At 34.2% G+C, this 15,068-nt stretch overlaps 1 protein-coding gene across 1 annotated transcript in view; it reads left to right on the top strand.

Annotated features, from left to right (window-relative positions):
• LOC306880923 (protein unc-13 homolog A-like) overlaps positions 1-15,068 on the top strand; it is a gene marked incomplete at both ends in the record, with an annotated part of 78,247 nt that overhangs the window by 3,151 nt on the left and 60,028 nt on the right. Inside the window, 3 exons of the mRNA XM_079434730.1 lie at positions 5,938-5,967; positions 7,175-7,274; positions 13,551-13,668. Of these exons, the coding sequence (XP_079290856.1) occupies positions 5,938-5,967; positions 7,175-7,274; positions 13,551-13,668 (248 nt within the window). The remainder of the gene's footprint in view (positions 1-5,937; positions 5,968-7,174; positions 7,275-13,550; positions 13,669-15,068) is intronic.

The raw sequence follows: 15,068 nt of genomic DNA, 5'->3' as shown, positions 1-15,068 counted from the left end.
CAGTAATGAGAATTTGGAGATGCACTTTTTTGTAATGGAAAATAATATCACAGTGCAAGTAATCTTAGTTCCATTTTTGGGGGGTGAAATATGAGCTGGGAATTGTGATATTTACACTTAAACACAATCTTAAGCTTCTGACAGCAGCTACCATGTGAATTCAAGTCCCTCATCTGGGAATTCTGTCTCAATCCTCTCCCTCTTTCCCTGCGCAGTAAACTAGCAATGCTGTGATTTACAGGAAGTCTCTGAGTAAAGGCACAGTGATTGTTCAGGAAAGGGGTTATGGGTTTATTGCTCAATGAGACGACAAAGCTCTTATTCTTGATGTGCAGTTTGTCATGACAGAAGTGTTGGATCAATGTGCATTACAGGAGAGACTGTGTAGCATGAAGGATCATGACTGAATTAAGCTCTTTACTTAAGATATCACAAAGACGTGTGTTTGGTAGTATATTCTCAGGCACTCGACTAGTCAGTTTGCATATATAACCCTTAACAGATTGTATAATGAAATCTAAAGATGAATGCATTATATAAGGCCTTTTTCTGCTGTTGTGTGATATAACTCTTATGATGTTTGGTGGTGTTGTCATATGCTGAATGTAGGAGTGTTTTCACACTTATATAATATTGAAAACGCTTTTGCAGTCAGCATGGGCGGATAACATTCCACCTCCTGTTTCCAGCCAAACATCAGAGGCAAAAGCAAAGTCTTCACAGTTAGTAATGTGTTTTGATGTTTGAGGAGTTTTATTGCTCATAATTGATGTCCAAATGCTTTTGAAGAGACTAGGCCATAGGAAAGAAAAATCATGAATGCGATCTCTTATATTTCTGTTATTTCTCTTAGATGGCGAGCAAATTGATACGCTTGTTTCTTAAAAACTCCTAGATTTGAAATCTTAAAGAAATAGCTCACCCTAAAATGAAAATTAGCTGAAAATGTTCTCACCCTCAGACCATCCGAGATGTAGATGAGTTGGTTTCTTCATCAGATTTGGATAAATGTAGCATTCCATCACTTGCTCAGCAATGGATGCTCTGCAGTGAATGGGTGCCGTCAGAATGAGAGTCCAAACAGCTGATAAAAACATCACGATAATCTACAAGTCATTCACACTACTCCAGTCCATCAATTAATGTCTTGAGAAGCTAAAAGTTGCGTGTCTGTAAGAAACAAATCCAAACATTAAGATGTTTTTAACTTCAAACCGTTGCTTCCGACTAAAATACGAGTCCATAATCCATAAAAATGCTTTCTCCAGTGAAAAGGTCTGGTCTGAATCTGGAGAGAAAATTGCACAGATCAAGCACCGTTTACAAGCCAAAACAGTCCAAAACAGCTCTAAACAAATATGTGGCTGGATTCTGATGTGAGAGACAACAGGAGTTAGACTTTTTCACTGGAGGAAGCGTTATTATGGATTATGGACTCATAATTTAGCTGGAAGCAACATTTAAAAGTTAAAAAAATGTCTTGATGGATTTGTTTCTTACAAAGATGCAGCTTTTGGCTTCTCAAGGCGTTAATTGATGGACTGGTGTAGATTACTTGTGGATTATTGTGATGTTTTTATCAGCTGTTTTGACTCTCATTCTGACGGCACCCATTCACTGCAGAGCATCCATTGCTGAGCAAGTGACGGAATTCTACATTTCTCCAAATCTGACGAAGAAACAAACTCATCTACATCTTGAATGGTTTGAGGGTGAGCACATTTTCAGCCAATTTTCATTTTTGGATGAACTACTCCTTACATCATGTCTCAAACTCTGCTCAGATTTAGCAAGATCTCAAAATCTGCATTCAAAAGTCTGAAATCTCCATATGAACTCTATACAATACTGACTATTTTGGGAGAAACATCTGAGACAATGTTACTTAAATGAAGCATCTCAGGAGACTTAATGGAGCTCTAAATTATGAAGGAGCAACATCTGAGCAATAACATTTTCCTCTGGGCATGTCAGTAAAGCCCATTCAAGAGGCCTTCTTTCTTCATTTCCTTTCACAGTCAGCTGGTTGTTTTCCTCTCGGCTGTGGCGAATAAATGGGGCCTGGGAGTCATTGATTACGATGTGTTGTTTGTGGGCAGCAGATCCAGCTCTAAATTATTTATATTGGCAGTGATTTATGATTCTGAGCTATTATTAAGCACTAGTTTCCTGGGTTCTGCGATCCAGCGTCCTCTTCATTGATCTGGCCTGCATTGATATATTACAGTGGTCTGTTTTAACTGCACTCTATGAAACACCATACGATAGAGCTGCCCACCTCTCTATAATTCAATCTTAGATGGAGTTGAATGGCAAAGATTGCTTCCGGTTTGTCGTCGTTCTTCAGCGTTTATTTGCTTGAAATGGAAAGAACTCCACGTCTTAAATTAGATTGGGTCTTTCAGCACAGATATATAGTGGCCACACTGCCGGGATCGGGTCATCATGTTTCTGTCGACTATGCAGATATAAAGAAGCTGTATCAGACCAGAGGATCTATTTTTATGTGTGTCTGGGGACACACTTAACCAGCCTCACCTGCAAACTGGCACAAGCATGATGAAAGCAGGTCAGAGGACAGATGATAGTTTTTTTACTTTCAAAATTTTCCTGTATTGTTCTCTCATTCTACTGTATTATTATGTCTGTTGTTTTGTCTACCTATCATCTACCCATCCATCCATCCATTTATCCATCCACTGTTTTGTCTATTGTTTTGTTCGTTCATCCATCCATCCATCCATCCATCCATCATTTTGTCTATCTACCATCCATCCATCCACTGTTTTGTCAGTCGTTTTGTCCATTCATCCATCTATCATTTTGTCAAGAGTTTTGCCCATCCATCTATCATTTTGTCTATCTACCATCCATCCATCCATCCATCCACCATGGTCTATCCATCCATCCACCATTGTCTATAATTTTGTCTATCCATCCATCCACTATTGTCTATCATTTTGTCTATCCATCCATCCACTATTGTCTATCATTTTGTCTATCCATCCACTATTGTCTATCATTTTGTCCATCCATCCATCCATCCATCCATCGTCTATCGTTTTGTCTATCCATCCATCCATCCATCCATCCATCCACTATTGTCTATCATTTTGTCTATCCATCCATCCATCCATCCATCCACTATTGTCTATCATTTTGTCTATCCATCCATCCATCCATCCACTATTGTCTATCATTTTGTCCATCCATCCATCCATCCATCCATCCATCCATCGTCTATCGTTTTGTCTATCCATCCATCCATCCACTATTGTCTATCATTTTGTCTATCCATCCATCCATCCATCCATCCATCCATCCATCGTCTATCGTTTTGTCTATCCATCCATCCATCCATCCATCCATCCATCCACCATTGTCTATCATTTTGTCTATCCATCCATCCATCCATCCATCCACTATTGTCTATCATTTTGTCTATCCATCCATCCATCGTCTATCGTTTTGTCTATCCATCCATCCATCCATCCATCCACCATTGTCTATCATTTTGTCTATCCATCCATCCATCCACTATTGTCTATCATTTTGTCTATCCATCCATCCATCCATCCATCCATCCATCCATCCACTATTGTCTATCATTTTGTCCATCCATCCATCCATCCATCCACTATTGTCTATCATTTTGTCTATCCATCCATCCATCCATTTTCACGGTAGCAAATGATCTACAACTCAAGCTCTCTCTCTTAAAGCATATGAATGAATGTGTGTATCTTTAACTGTGAAACCTTGTTTGTGAGGGACGAAATAAAATGAAACAAGGGTGAATTCAGGGAGCCATTAAATGTCCAGTGTGCGATGAGTCTGATAAATGGCATTATCTGCTGTTGGTCTGATAGGGCAGAAAGAAACGTCCAGGATTCATTAGTGACGTTGGAAGCCCTGGGGAGGAAACCGTTGTGTACTCGATCAAACCACAGAGAGACACAATGAGTCAGAACCCGAGAAACCAACACCGAGCGAGTGTTTTCCACTGGGGAATTTGCTGACTTACTGAAAACAGAATTAAGAGGCCATGGGGTGAAATTGAAGTCTTTATTTCTAAACTGTAGTGTTTGCTACTGGAAAGACCAGCATTTATTGTGTTTGGATGATGGTTCTGGTGTCCCAGAGCCTCTGTTCTTTACACAAAGCTATCAAATTAGGAAGACTATAATATTTTATATTTGCTTATGGACTACTTTTTGTTTTTCATGAAATGTGAATATTATAGTACAGTGTTTGTTTTTTTTATATTTAAATTGGCATTTTTTTATTATTTGATTTATTTTTGTGCTTTCCAAAAGCTTTCTTGAAAGCTCAAACAGTAGAGCATAACAATGCCAAGATCCATTCATTCCTAACAAAATTTACATGCATGAACTGATCAAAATTAGCAAGGTCAATGTAGTGTCCTTTCTTCAAATGAATGCTTTTGCGAAATGCATAAATGTAAATATCCTCAGAGGGTAGTTGAGAAATGGACATAATAAAAAACATTTTTTTCTTTTTTGGGTCGGTGCACCTGCCTTTAACCATGAAATATGTGGGTCAGACTGACCCGCTAACATAATCATAATAGAAGTTTTGTATGCACATTTCACAACACTTCATGGCGTTGAAACTTTGCAGGCATGTTCATACTCCTAAATATAACAGTCACTCAATTTCAAGAAAAAAACATCCTATATAGGGTAATTTATGGACTGCATTAAATAAATGAGTAAAAAAGGTAAGTTAATTATTAATTTTTCTCTCACAATTTAGACATGTTTTTATTGCAATTCTGAGTTTATATCTAACAATCCTTTCTCAGAATTGAAAGTTATAAACTCAGACTTTTCCTATCTCACAATTCTGAGTTTACATGTCGCAATACGGAGTTAACAGATGTTAATTGTGTCTTTATAAGTTACAATTGGGAATAATGAACTGGTAATTCTGGGAAGAAAAAATAAACGTGCAATTGCGAGAAAAATGTCAGAATTTTATATAAAAATTCGCTTTTTAATTTTTTTTTTATTCCATGGCAGAAAAAAAAACAGATTTGCTAAATGTAAATGAAGAATTCTGAGAAAAAAGGCAGAATTGCAAGACAGTAATAAAGTGATCATCAGTCCCAGAACAGCTCTTTTTTTTTTTTGCTTTTTCATCTCTCGCTGCATGAGTCTGTAGATGTTCTCCTGAGTAACTTCAGTGAAATTAAACTAACGCCGGCACTTTCCTCTCAGCTCTCATCTTTTCAAATGGTTTTATTGGCCAGAATTCCGGTCAGCAGAGGTGCCAGAACGAATGCGAACGCATCAGAATTACTGAAGTACAGATACCGCAATAGCACTACAGTATGATTACCCAGAAAGCAACTCGCTTTAGATAAGAGTGAGGATGAAAACCACATGAGGCATTTATGGAGGACCAGCAGTGAGTGTCTGTGTAGTGTCAAAGCTTTATAACACACTCACTTCTTGTTTTAATGGCCGTTCAGAGGAAGAGGAAAGAAGATGAGCTTTGGGTGGGGTTGTATGGGGGTTCGGAGCAGGTTTGCATATTAATGCTCCTCTGCACTGCATGCCATGTGCTACAGCGGGCATCAATAATGCATGGGAACACACGTCATCACAGTGCTGAGAAATGGAAAACTTTAAGAAATCCCCTAAATTTGAAGAGACTTCTGATCATCAATAAGGCACAAGGTCTTCGTTTTCTGAATATACACTGTATATGTTGCAATGCAAACACTTGCATTCTCACAGTGGAAAGTTACTTTGTCAAAACACCAAATGCTGCAGCCTTTTCTGTCTGAACGAGTTTTGCACAGACAAACACCAAAACGTAGTTTCATTGTATTTGTTTCAGCTCATTTTGTTCTGTTTTATTGGCTTGTTTTTTCTCTGATACTAACTCTTACTCTTCTGTCTGTTTTTACAGTGAAGAAGGCCAAATATGACGGACCCCAGGGTAAGTAAACGTCACACATGATTTCACATAACTTTTTTCCTTTCAGTATATACATATACATGTATATAATATTCATAGAGTACAATGCCAGGTTTATTAGAAGGCTAGATTACCTAAATTAAAAAAATTAAAAAATAAATAAATAAAAAAATTAAAATGTAAAGTTTATTTATAAATGTATTTATAAACTTTTCAGTACAATACTTATTGGTTTTGCTGTATAACTAACAATGAAAAGCCTTTTCTATTTTCACATCATTTAGTTATCTAGTTTAATGTTAATTTATATAAATTATTTAAAATAAAAAATAAATGTATAGAATAATTGATAAATTATTTATAAATGGTTCAGCACAATACATTTTTCGTTTTACTGTATACAACTAACAATGAAAACAGTGTTTTTTATATCAAGTAATCTAGTTTAATGTTAATGTATATGCATTATTAAAAATAAAAAATAAATAAAAACAAATATATAAAATAATGTATACATATATTTAAAAAATTGTTCAGTACAATAATGTTTGGTTTTACTGTATAGCTAACAATGAAAAATCATTTACTTTTTCACATAATTTATTAATCTAGTTTAATGTTAATTCATATAATTATTTAAAATATTTTTTTTAATAAAATAATTTCTACATTTATTTATAAATTGTTCAGTATAATAATTTTTGACATTACTATTTAACTAACAATGAAAAAAAAACGTAATTTTTACATCAATTAGTAATCTAGTTTAATTTTAATAAAAAACTATAATAAATGCATAAATTAATTTATACATTTATTCAGTACAATACTTTTGGAAAACTGTATAGTGCTGCCAAACGATTAATCGCGATTAATCACATCCAAAATAAAAGTTTTTGTTTACATACTATATGTGTGTACTGTATATATTTATTATGCATATATAAATACACACACATACAGTATATATTTTGAAAATATTTACATGTGTATATATTCATATTCATATAATTTATATTATATATAAATATATTTAATATATAAACATTACGTATTTTTCTTAAATGTATACATGCATGTGTTTGTATTTATATATGCATAATACACAGTACACACATATAGTATGTAAACAGAAACTTTTATTTTGGATGCGATTAATCGCGATTAATCGTTTGGCAGCACTAATATTAATGCTATGACTGTTATCTCTTTTTTTTCCCTCCTGCAGAGAAATTCAATACATACGTGACTTTGAAGGTTCAGAATGTGAAAAGTACGACCATCGCCGTACGGGGCAGTCAACCCAGCTGGGAGCAAGACTTCATGTTGTGAGTCCTTCATATTTTCTTCTGTCTTTTGATTTATTTTTTGCTTTAATTTTCTCTTCATCTCTGTGTCCCTCTCATCCTGTTGTTTTTTCATGTCCCTTTTCTGTTTTCATTAAATTCTCTCCTGCACTCATTATAGTCAGTGTTTTATTAGTTTTAATCGAAACACATTTACTCTGATTATCTTCATGCTCATTTGAGTTCTGTAACAGAGTTTCTGCTCTCATTTGATATTCCTGCTTCGTTCAGCAAGACAGGAGAATCTCATTTGCTCAGTTTTTTTTAAATATGTTACATTTGCAGTATCAACTTTGTCTCAGATGATTTAAAAAAACAAAATCTACATTATTGAGTCAATAGTTTTAGATTATAGAGCTATAAAACTAAATGATTAAGATAAAAGAATTAACATTTGATCTTAGTCTTATTTGATGAGATATATTTGAGGTCTTACTGAGATCTCTGACTTTTGATTGCATTTGAGCACAGTGTTGAGATCTGATTTGAAACTCTAGTGGAGACACGAGAGATTACAGGGTTTTTCTCAGAGAAACATTTGAGAAGCAGGAGATAAAAAATCTCCATTTGCTCTCCATTACATCTATGTGCTGTCTAGGAGAAACAATTGAGATAATAACGAGATCTCATTTATGATTTTACTTTTCTGTGAGTTATGGTTGGGTGATATGGCAAAAAATAAAATATCTTTGACAGATTTGACTGATTCAAGATTTTTATTTCATTTTTTTTAAACATAATAATAATAAAAAAATCCTATATGTTCAGAAATAATATATACTGTATATATATATAATTTTTTAAAATCCAAGGCAATTTAAATTCAAAATGACTAAAAGTATAACACCAGTAGATTATTATTAACATTAAATATTTTGTAAAAACAAAGGGAAAAACAATATCAGACAGTAGTAATTCTTTCCATGTTTTTCATTCCACTGCTGCTTTTCTAATGTTTTTCTATGTAAAACATGTGATTGACTGACATGTTTGAATGTTTGGCTCGTGTCTTGTGTCTTTTGCAGCATATCGTGCATGAAACAGCATTATGGAAGCTTATTATAATTGTGATTTTTTTAATCTCACAATTTTTACTTTTTTCTCAGAATTGCAAGTTTATATCTCACAGTTCTGACATTTTTCACAGAATTGACATATAAACTCTCAGTTCTGAGATATAAAGCCCAGTTCTGAGAAAAAAAAAGCTAGCTTACAATTCTGACATTTTCTTAAACCTGCGAGTTGCTTATTGCGCGTAAACGGCCAAATACATACAAAATTATGTCAAAATGATGAGTATTCTCGTATACTAAATATGGTCGTATATAAGCTATTAAGTGAATGTTAACAGTTGAGAAACAAAACTTATATGTAACAGATCTAACATATACTGTGCATGAAGTCTTAAAGAGGCAGCAACCTAAATAAACCTGCTGCTGTCTGCCATTAATGTTTATTTATACATTGAAGACTAACCAGTGTTATTTTAAACTTGAATAGATTATTCATAGATTATTTCTGTACCTGAATATTACTGTTATACCTACCTGAAAAACATAAAGCATGGTTAATTTCAGTTATTGTATTTGTTAATTTTATTACTGACTGTCCACTTGTCTTTTTTAGTTAAAATAAATACAGAGTTTAAAATCAAAGTTCTTTTTAAGTATCTTCCTTATAATATAAATATGAATCAACAACATTATAAATTGTAAAACACAAATACACTGTGTGACGAAACATTTTTAGATTAGATGATTATAGTTTAAAAATATGTCTAAAAATACTCTAAATTTAATTTTCCCCTCTCAAATGAAAAAATCCCCCGTAAGAGTCACCTTGTCATGCCTGTTTTGGTTTATATTCATGTTTTCATGTCTTTTATTTTGTAGTTTGGCCACAGTCATGTTCTGTCATGTGATTTGCTTGCCCTCATGTTTCTTGCCATGTGCTCCCTTAGTCTATAGGTGCGTTCGACTTGAAGCACGGCTACAGACGGCGATCAACGAGAGTAGCCGCTTGCAGTCAGGGGCGGAGTTGAAAACTGATGTGTCAAGCTGGACACTTTCTGCTCCTGTTAGTGACACTCACGTGGTGTTTGCATACTCTATCACAGATGAAGTGAATAAAACGCAATATTTGTCAAATACACAGACGTTTCAGAAACGTTTTCATGAGCAACAGAAACACTTTTTATACACTGCTTAATACAGCGCCTTCTGCTCAAGAATAAAGTTCAACGTAAACTATTTAAATACTAATAAAGTGAGGCATATATGCTTTCATCAGTGTTTTATGATAAACGTGACTCAATATAAAAAAGCTTTTACTGTTCTAAAAACAGATTTGTGAGCTGTGGATTTGAAGATGTTAGAAACACACGTCATTGTTGTCATGTGGTGAATTTGGCCAATCGTGAAACAGCTGTGTCGTCATCAGCGCTCCCGCAGTCGCTCTGGAGAAATTGCGCCGGCTGAGTCAGTCGAAACGCTATCGCGGTACTTTGATGCCACACGTGACAGTGACGTGTGGTCGGCGCCGGTTCAAGTCGGACTAAATTTCTAACCGGCATGCACTGCTTCAAGTCAGCCGCCGATCGGTCTGCTAAGTGCTGCATGAAGTCAAACGCACCTACTGTGTCATGTTGTGATTGGTTGTCTTAGTCATGTGGCTTGTTTCTCGTTGGTGGGTTTATGTCATGTGACACTTATTGTTTGGTATTTATAGCCCTCATGTCGCCATTGTTTTTTGTTGAGTATTGATTTGTGTAACTACTGTTTGTGAGTTTGTCCATGTTTTAGTTCATGTTTAGTAGTAATGGGGAAATGAAGCTTTTCGAAGCACCGAGGCTTTCCCCTCAACTGTATCATAAAAAGGTTATTTACTTGAAGCTTTTCAACACGTTGCACACTAATGACATCTTGTGGTCAAAGGTGGAAAAAGGTGCATTTGCGCCCCAGATGTCCCAGCGATTCATATAATAACATTTTTTTGCTACGAAAACCATATAACGAAATAAAAAATTAAAAACGTCTTTTTACACAAGGTATGAATAAATGAATCTGTGAATAAATTTATGAAAGTATAAGCATGGTTCCTGTAGGCATATATGATCAAAATGAAAGAAGAATATTGTTTAGTTGATTAATATTATTATTAATTAGAAGTGCTTGTGAAGCGGGGATTACTACAAAATGAACACGCACAAAACTACACATGTACTCATAATACATACACAATACATACATACACAATAACTCATAACTGCAAAAATGTATAATTTGTTTTACTTAATTACTTCCATAAATCACGCTTTCATGTCTATTTCTTTTCTCCTTTCTCTGCCTCAGTTATCCTGATCTTCCTCTCGTGTTGTGTTTTACTCAGAGATCACCTTCTCTTCGTTCTATCGCTGTCATCTTCAGTTTATCTCCCTCTGTCGCCCCTTCATTCTCCCACACACTCGCTCCTGCGTTCATTCACACGTCTTTCTCCGTGCTCTTGTTCATTGATAGCAGACAGATGAGCTCAAAGCATCTGCGCTGGTGCAGCACGGCTGTTCTTACGTAACGCCGCTCTGCAGAGAATCTCCTTCTGCTCTCCACTACGTGACGTGCCTTTGATAGCGGCGATGTTCAGAAGAGAAAACTGTACTGCATACTGGGTTTAAAAATAGTATGTGAAGCAGTATGCAGTGAAAAATGTTTCAAACAGTAGTATGCAACAGCCTCAGCAAATAGTTATGGTTTTAAATAAAGATTAAAATATATTATTGCTTCCATTTGTCATACTAGAAATAGGACTTGAGTACACTGCATTTATAATTACTCTGTTGTATTGAATCTTACTTCCGAACAAGTTGTTTTAAGGCAAGACACTACAGCCAAAAACATTGTGTTTCATGTTCTGGTCAATTTGAAGATTTTTGGTTAATTTGCTTCCGTGTCTTCTTTCAGACTAGTGGAAATAAAACAATGCAAAATACACATTTAAATACTTAGTTTTATTGCACTTCATCTATTTGTGTTTGTAGATTTATATTCCAGTGAATATTTTTTTAAGGATGGTTTTTCTCCACTTCAGCAGCACTTACACCAAAACATACAGTTTTATTTGCATATATATTCTGAAGGGTTTTACTGAGAGGTTTGTTCATATACCATTCACACTGATGTTTTAGAATATTTTATTTCTAAAAACAGCGAAAATGAGTAATAAAATGAAAATTGAAAAATATCTAAAACCTTTAACTCTAATATGTCAACAAAATCAAACAGGAATTTTGAACCTGGATTTATCCAGTGTTCAAAGTTATGTTCTGGAAATGTATGCAAATGAGTGCATATTTAATTAGATGATACCTCATTTGTGTCACATTTCTGTTGTATTTGGTTTGGTTTCTCTGTGTTCCAGTTTGCCTGTGTTCCCTTGTTTGTTTCCATGTTTTTTGATTAATTAGCTACGCACCTGTTTCAGTTCTCCTAATTACGTTTCTACTTAAGTCCTGTGTTCTCCCCTGGGGCCTGGACTATGATGGTAGATGAACAAATTCAGAGTTACAGGATTAGTTTCGAGTTGACAAAACCAAACCACTCCAATCTGGCTTTGTTGGTATCATGATGCTGATCATCAACTTTCTCTGTCAACTCAGGCTTTGATGTTGGGTTTGTGGAGCGTGTGCACATGAGTGTGTGACATCACTGGCGAACAGCCAATCACGAGCCTTGGTTAAAGGTTTTACTAAAGGTTAAAGGATTGAAGAATATGATGAATTTAAATGCATTTACAATGAAAAAAATTGCTTGTTCATGAAAGAGGACAAAAAATAAATGATCTCTAGTGATACTTAAGTTACTTTATATAGTTGATAATATACAGCTATAGAGACTCGGACATGTAAGGTCACGTAGTTATTTTTAAAGCTTTATCTATTGATTCTACAACTTATTTATATTACATACGAGCTGTATATATTAACATTAATTTAAAATAAATTATTTATAATAACTGTTAAACTAAAATTGCTTGTGTGTAATGGATTAATAATAATATAAATCATATAATTATATAAATCATATAAAATAACTCTAATTATAATTAAAGCCAGACATTTTTTAGTACTAGTGACCTTTAATTTGTAGAAAGAGAAACTGGGGGAGTGACTTTTTTTGTGTCAGACATGTGTCACTTTGCTCACATCAGATTGGTCCAATTTCAGTTTGAGATCTCTAACCCAGAACATAGCCTGCCCCGGAGCAGGTTAGCCGTGGAGTGTAAGTTACTATGGCAATGAACGCAGCTTTGAACCAAGCCACTTTCATGGAACCTAAAACCCAGGATTGGTGCAAACTAAACTGAAACTTACCTGGCTAACCAGCTAAACCGGCTTCATGGTACAAGCCCCTGGTCCTTTGTCTGCTATTGTTTGTATTTGGACGTTTTGGTTATGCTGTGTGTTTAGATTTATCCAGTGGATTTATTATTAAATACCCTTTCTCCCACTCCTTCGTCAAGTATTTGATCAGCACTGTTAGGGAATAACAGTTAAAACCCATGGACCAGGTATGATGAACAAAGACATCATACCTGGATGCAGATTGCGATTAATTAAATAAATTTACTAAAGAAATAGTTTGCAGTTTCATCCGCAGAGTGTTCTTAACTATATCTGCATTTTTATTGCTTATATTCACATTTGACCACATAAGTAATAATATTTGAAACCACTTTGAACACCGCAGCATCTTAGAAATGTAAATGTCTAGTATTGCAGTTTTCACTCCTCTTGTGGTTTTTTTTCTAACAATGCATCCTGCTGTTTTGTAAATTAGATATGTGTTAAATTTCTCCTGGCCATGTTTTGTTTCCTATTTGTTTCCATTTTGCCATGATGTAATTATGTAAAGCCGTTTAGTGTATAAAATCCTCTCAGTGTGGTGCCAGCAATCAGATGCAAATGTCTCTCGATAAACATTGAATCTTGATTCCAGACGAGCTCTTCACCCACGCAGCTCTCTGTTTGCTTTCCGCTTTATGCCAGGCTTGATGTTGATTACAATAAAAGCTTTTAACTTTCCTCCCCAGAACATCTCACTGTCTTTATGAAAGTACAAGCAGCCTTTTTCATTCATTCTTTGTTCTTTTTTGTTTCCCATTTATTGGTTCATTCAGCGGTTTACTCTGCAGTGCATCGCCACCTGCATTTATCTTCATTTAAAGGTTGCTCTATTTATTCTTTCTCTCTCTTTTTCTGTCCAGTGAGATAAATCGGCTGGATCTGGGCCTCACGGTGGAGGTGTGGAATAAAGGACTGATCTGGGACACCATGGTCGGCTATGTTTGGATCCCACTGCAGAGTATCCGCCAATCAAACGAGGTCGGTGCTGCACTATTGGGTTTAAACGATGCGGCTTATATGATACACCATTCTTAATACTGGTTTCAATATGACAGCGAAAACTAAATGCTGTTTAATTAAAAAATTAAATATCAAGTTTAATTGAAAGATTAGTATATTTAGGGATTTTATAGAGACTAATAGAGATTCCTGGGGCCGAATTCACAAAAATCGTTTTAAGAAATTTCATAAGATGAATAAGTTAAGAATGTTTTTAGTACAATTCTTGAAAAATTCTCAAAAGAAATTCATTTTTTTTTTTTATTAAGAAGAAAATCAGGCTTTTGTGGAAGCTTGTTTCTGCCACATAATAAAAAAATAAAGGTAATTAAAACTGATTATCTCAGTTCTTTTTTACAGAATAAAAAATAAAAACGATAATTGCAACTTTTTATCTCACAATTCTACTTCTTTTTTTCTTTTTTTTCTCAATTTTATATAAAAATAAAATTATGTTTTTAAATTTTCTATTACAAGTTTATATCTAGCAATTATATTTTTTCTTCTCAAGAATTGTAAAAAAAACCATCAGAAGTTATGTTTTGTCTTAGGAACAATCTTAAGAAAAAAAAAATATAAATTAATTTGAGAAAAACTACCTTCAAATACACACTGAAACTGAAACTGAAACTGAAAGATCTTCACGGCAATCCGTCAAAATAAAAGTTCAGTCTAACTTGAAGAAATTATGACAGAAATATATTACTATTGTATACTAAAATGTAATTCTTAAAGTAATCATGATAATTTTGTTGTGCAGCATCTTATTTGACAAAAAATAAAAATACTATGTTTTGTTGTGAATTAATTATGTTTTTATTTGATAACATTTTAAAAGGTTGTTAACGTTTTATTCAATAATTTGACTAGACACCATTTTTTATAATAAATTAGAACTGAATCATAAAATCCAGAAAAAATAAAACGGAGAACAGAATTTAGGGGAAATTAAAATGCATTTCATGGGGCCCTAAATTAGTCTAACAAATATGAGGAAAGTGTTTCCTTCCTGATTAATGGCAAATGAATATAGTGATAAATATCAATATGATATGAAAAAAAAATATATTGTCATAATATTTTTGCCATATTGCCCAGCCCTAGTTTTAAGCATAAATTGATACATTTTTTGATACATTTTTCAAAAAACAAGACTTAATATCTTAAATAATTTAGATTCTCAAGTAAATGTATGTTGATTTAGGAATGTATTTGTACTGGAAAACAAGACAAAAATATCAAGTAATAAAATGTTTTGCAGTGTGATGCCAAATTTTAATATCTATAGTTTTATAAGCTATGAAAGAGCAACATATGAGCAGTACAGTTGTTGTCTGTGGTGAGATCAGACTTTAAATGAAATCTAACAAGGATGACAG

This window comes from Barbus barbus (genome assembly GCF_936440315.1).
Source record: "Barbus barbus genome assembly, chromosome: 15".
NCBI lineage: Eukaryota > Metazoa > Chordata > Actinopteri > Cypriniformes > Cyprinidae > Barbus > Barbus barbus.
This window is presented reverse-complemented; position numbering and strand designations above follow the sequence as displayed.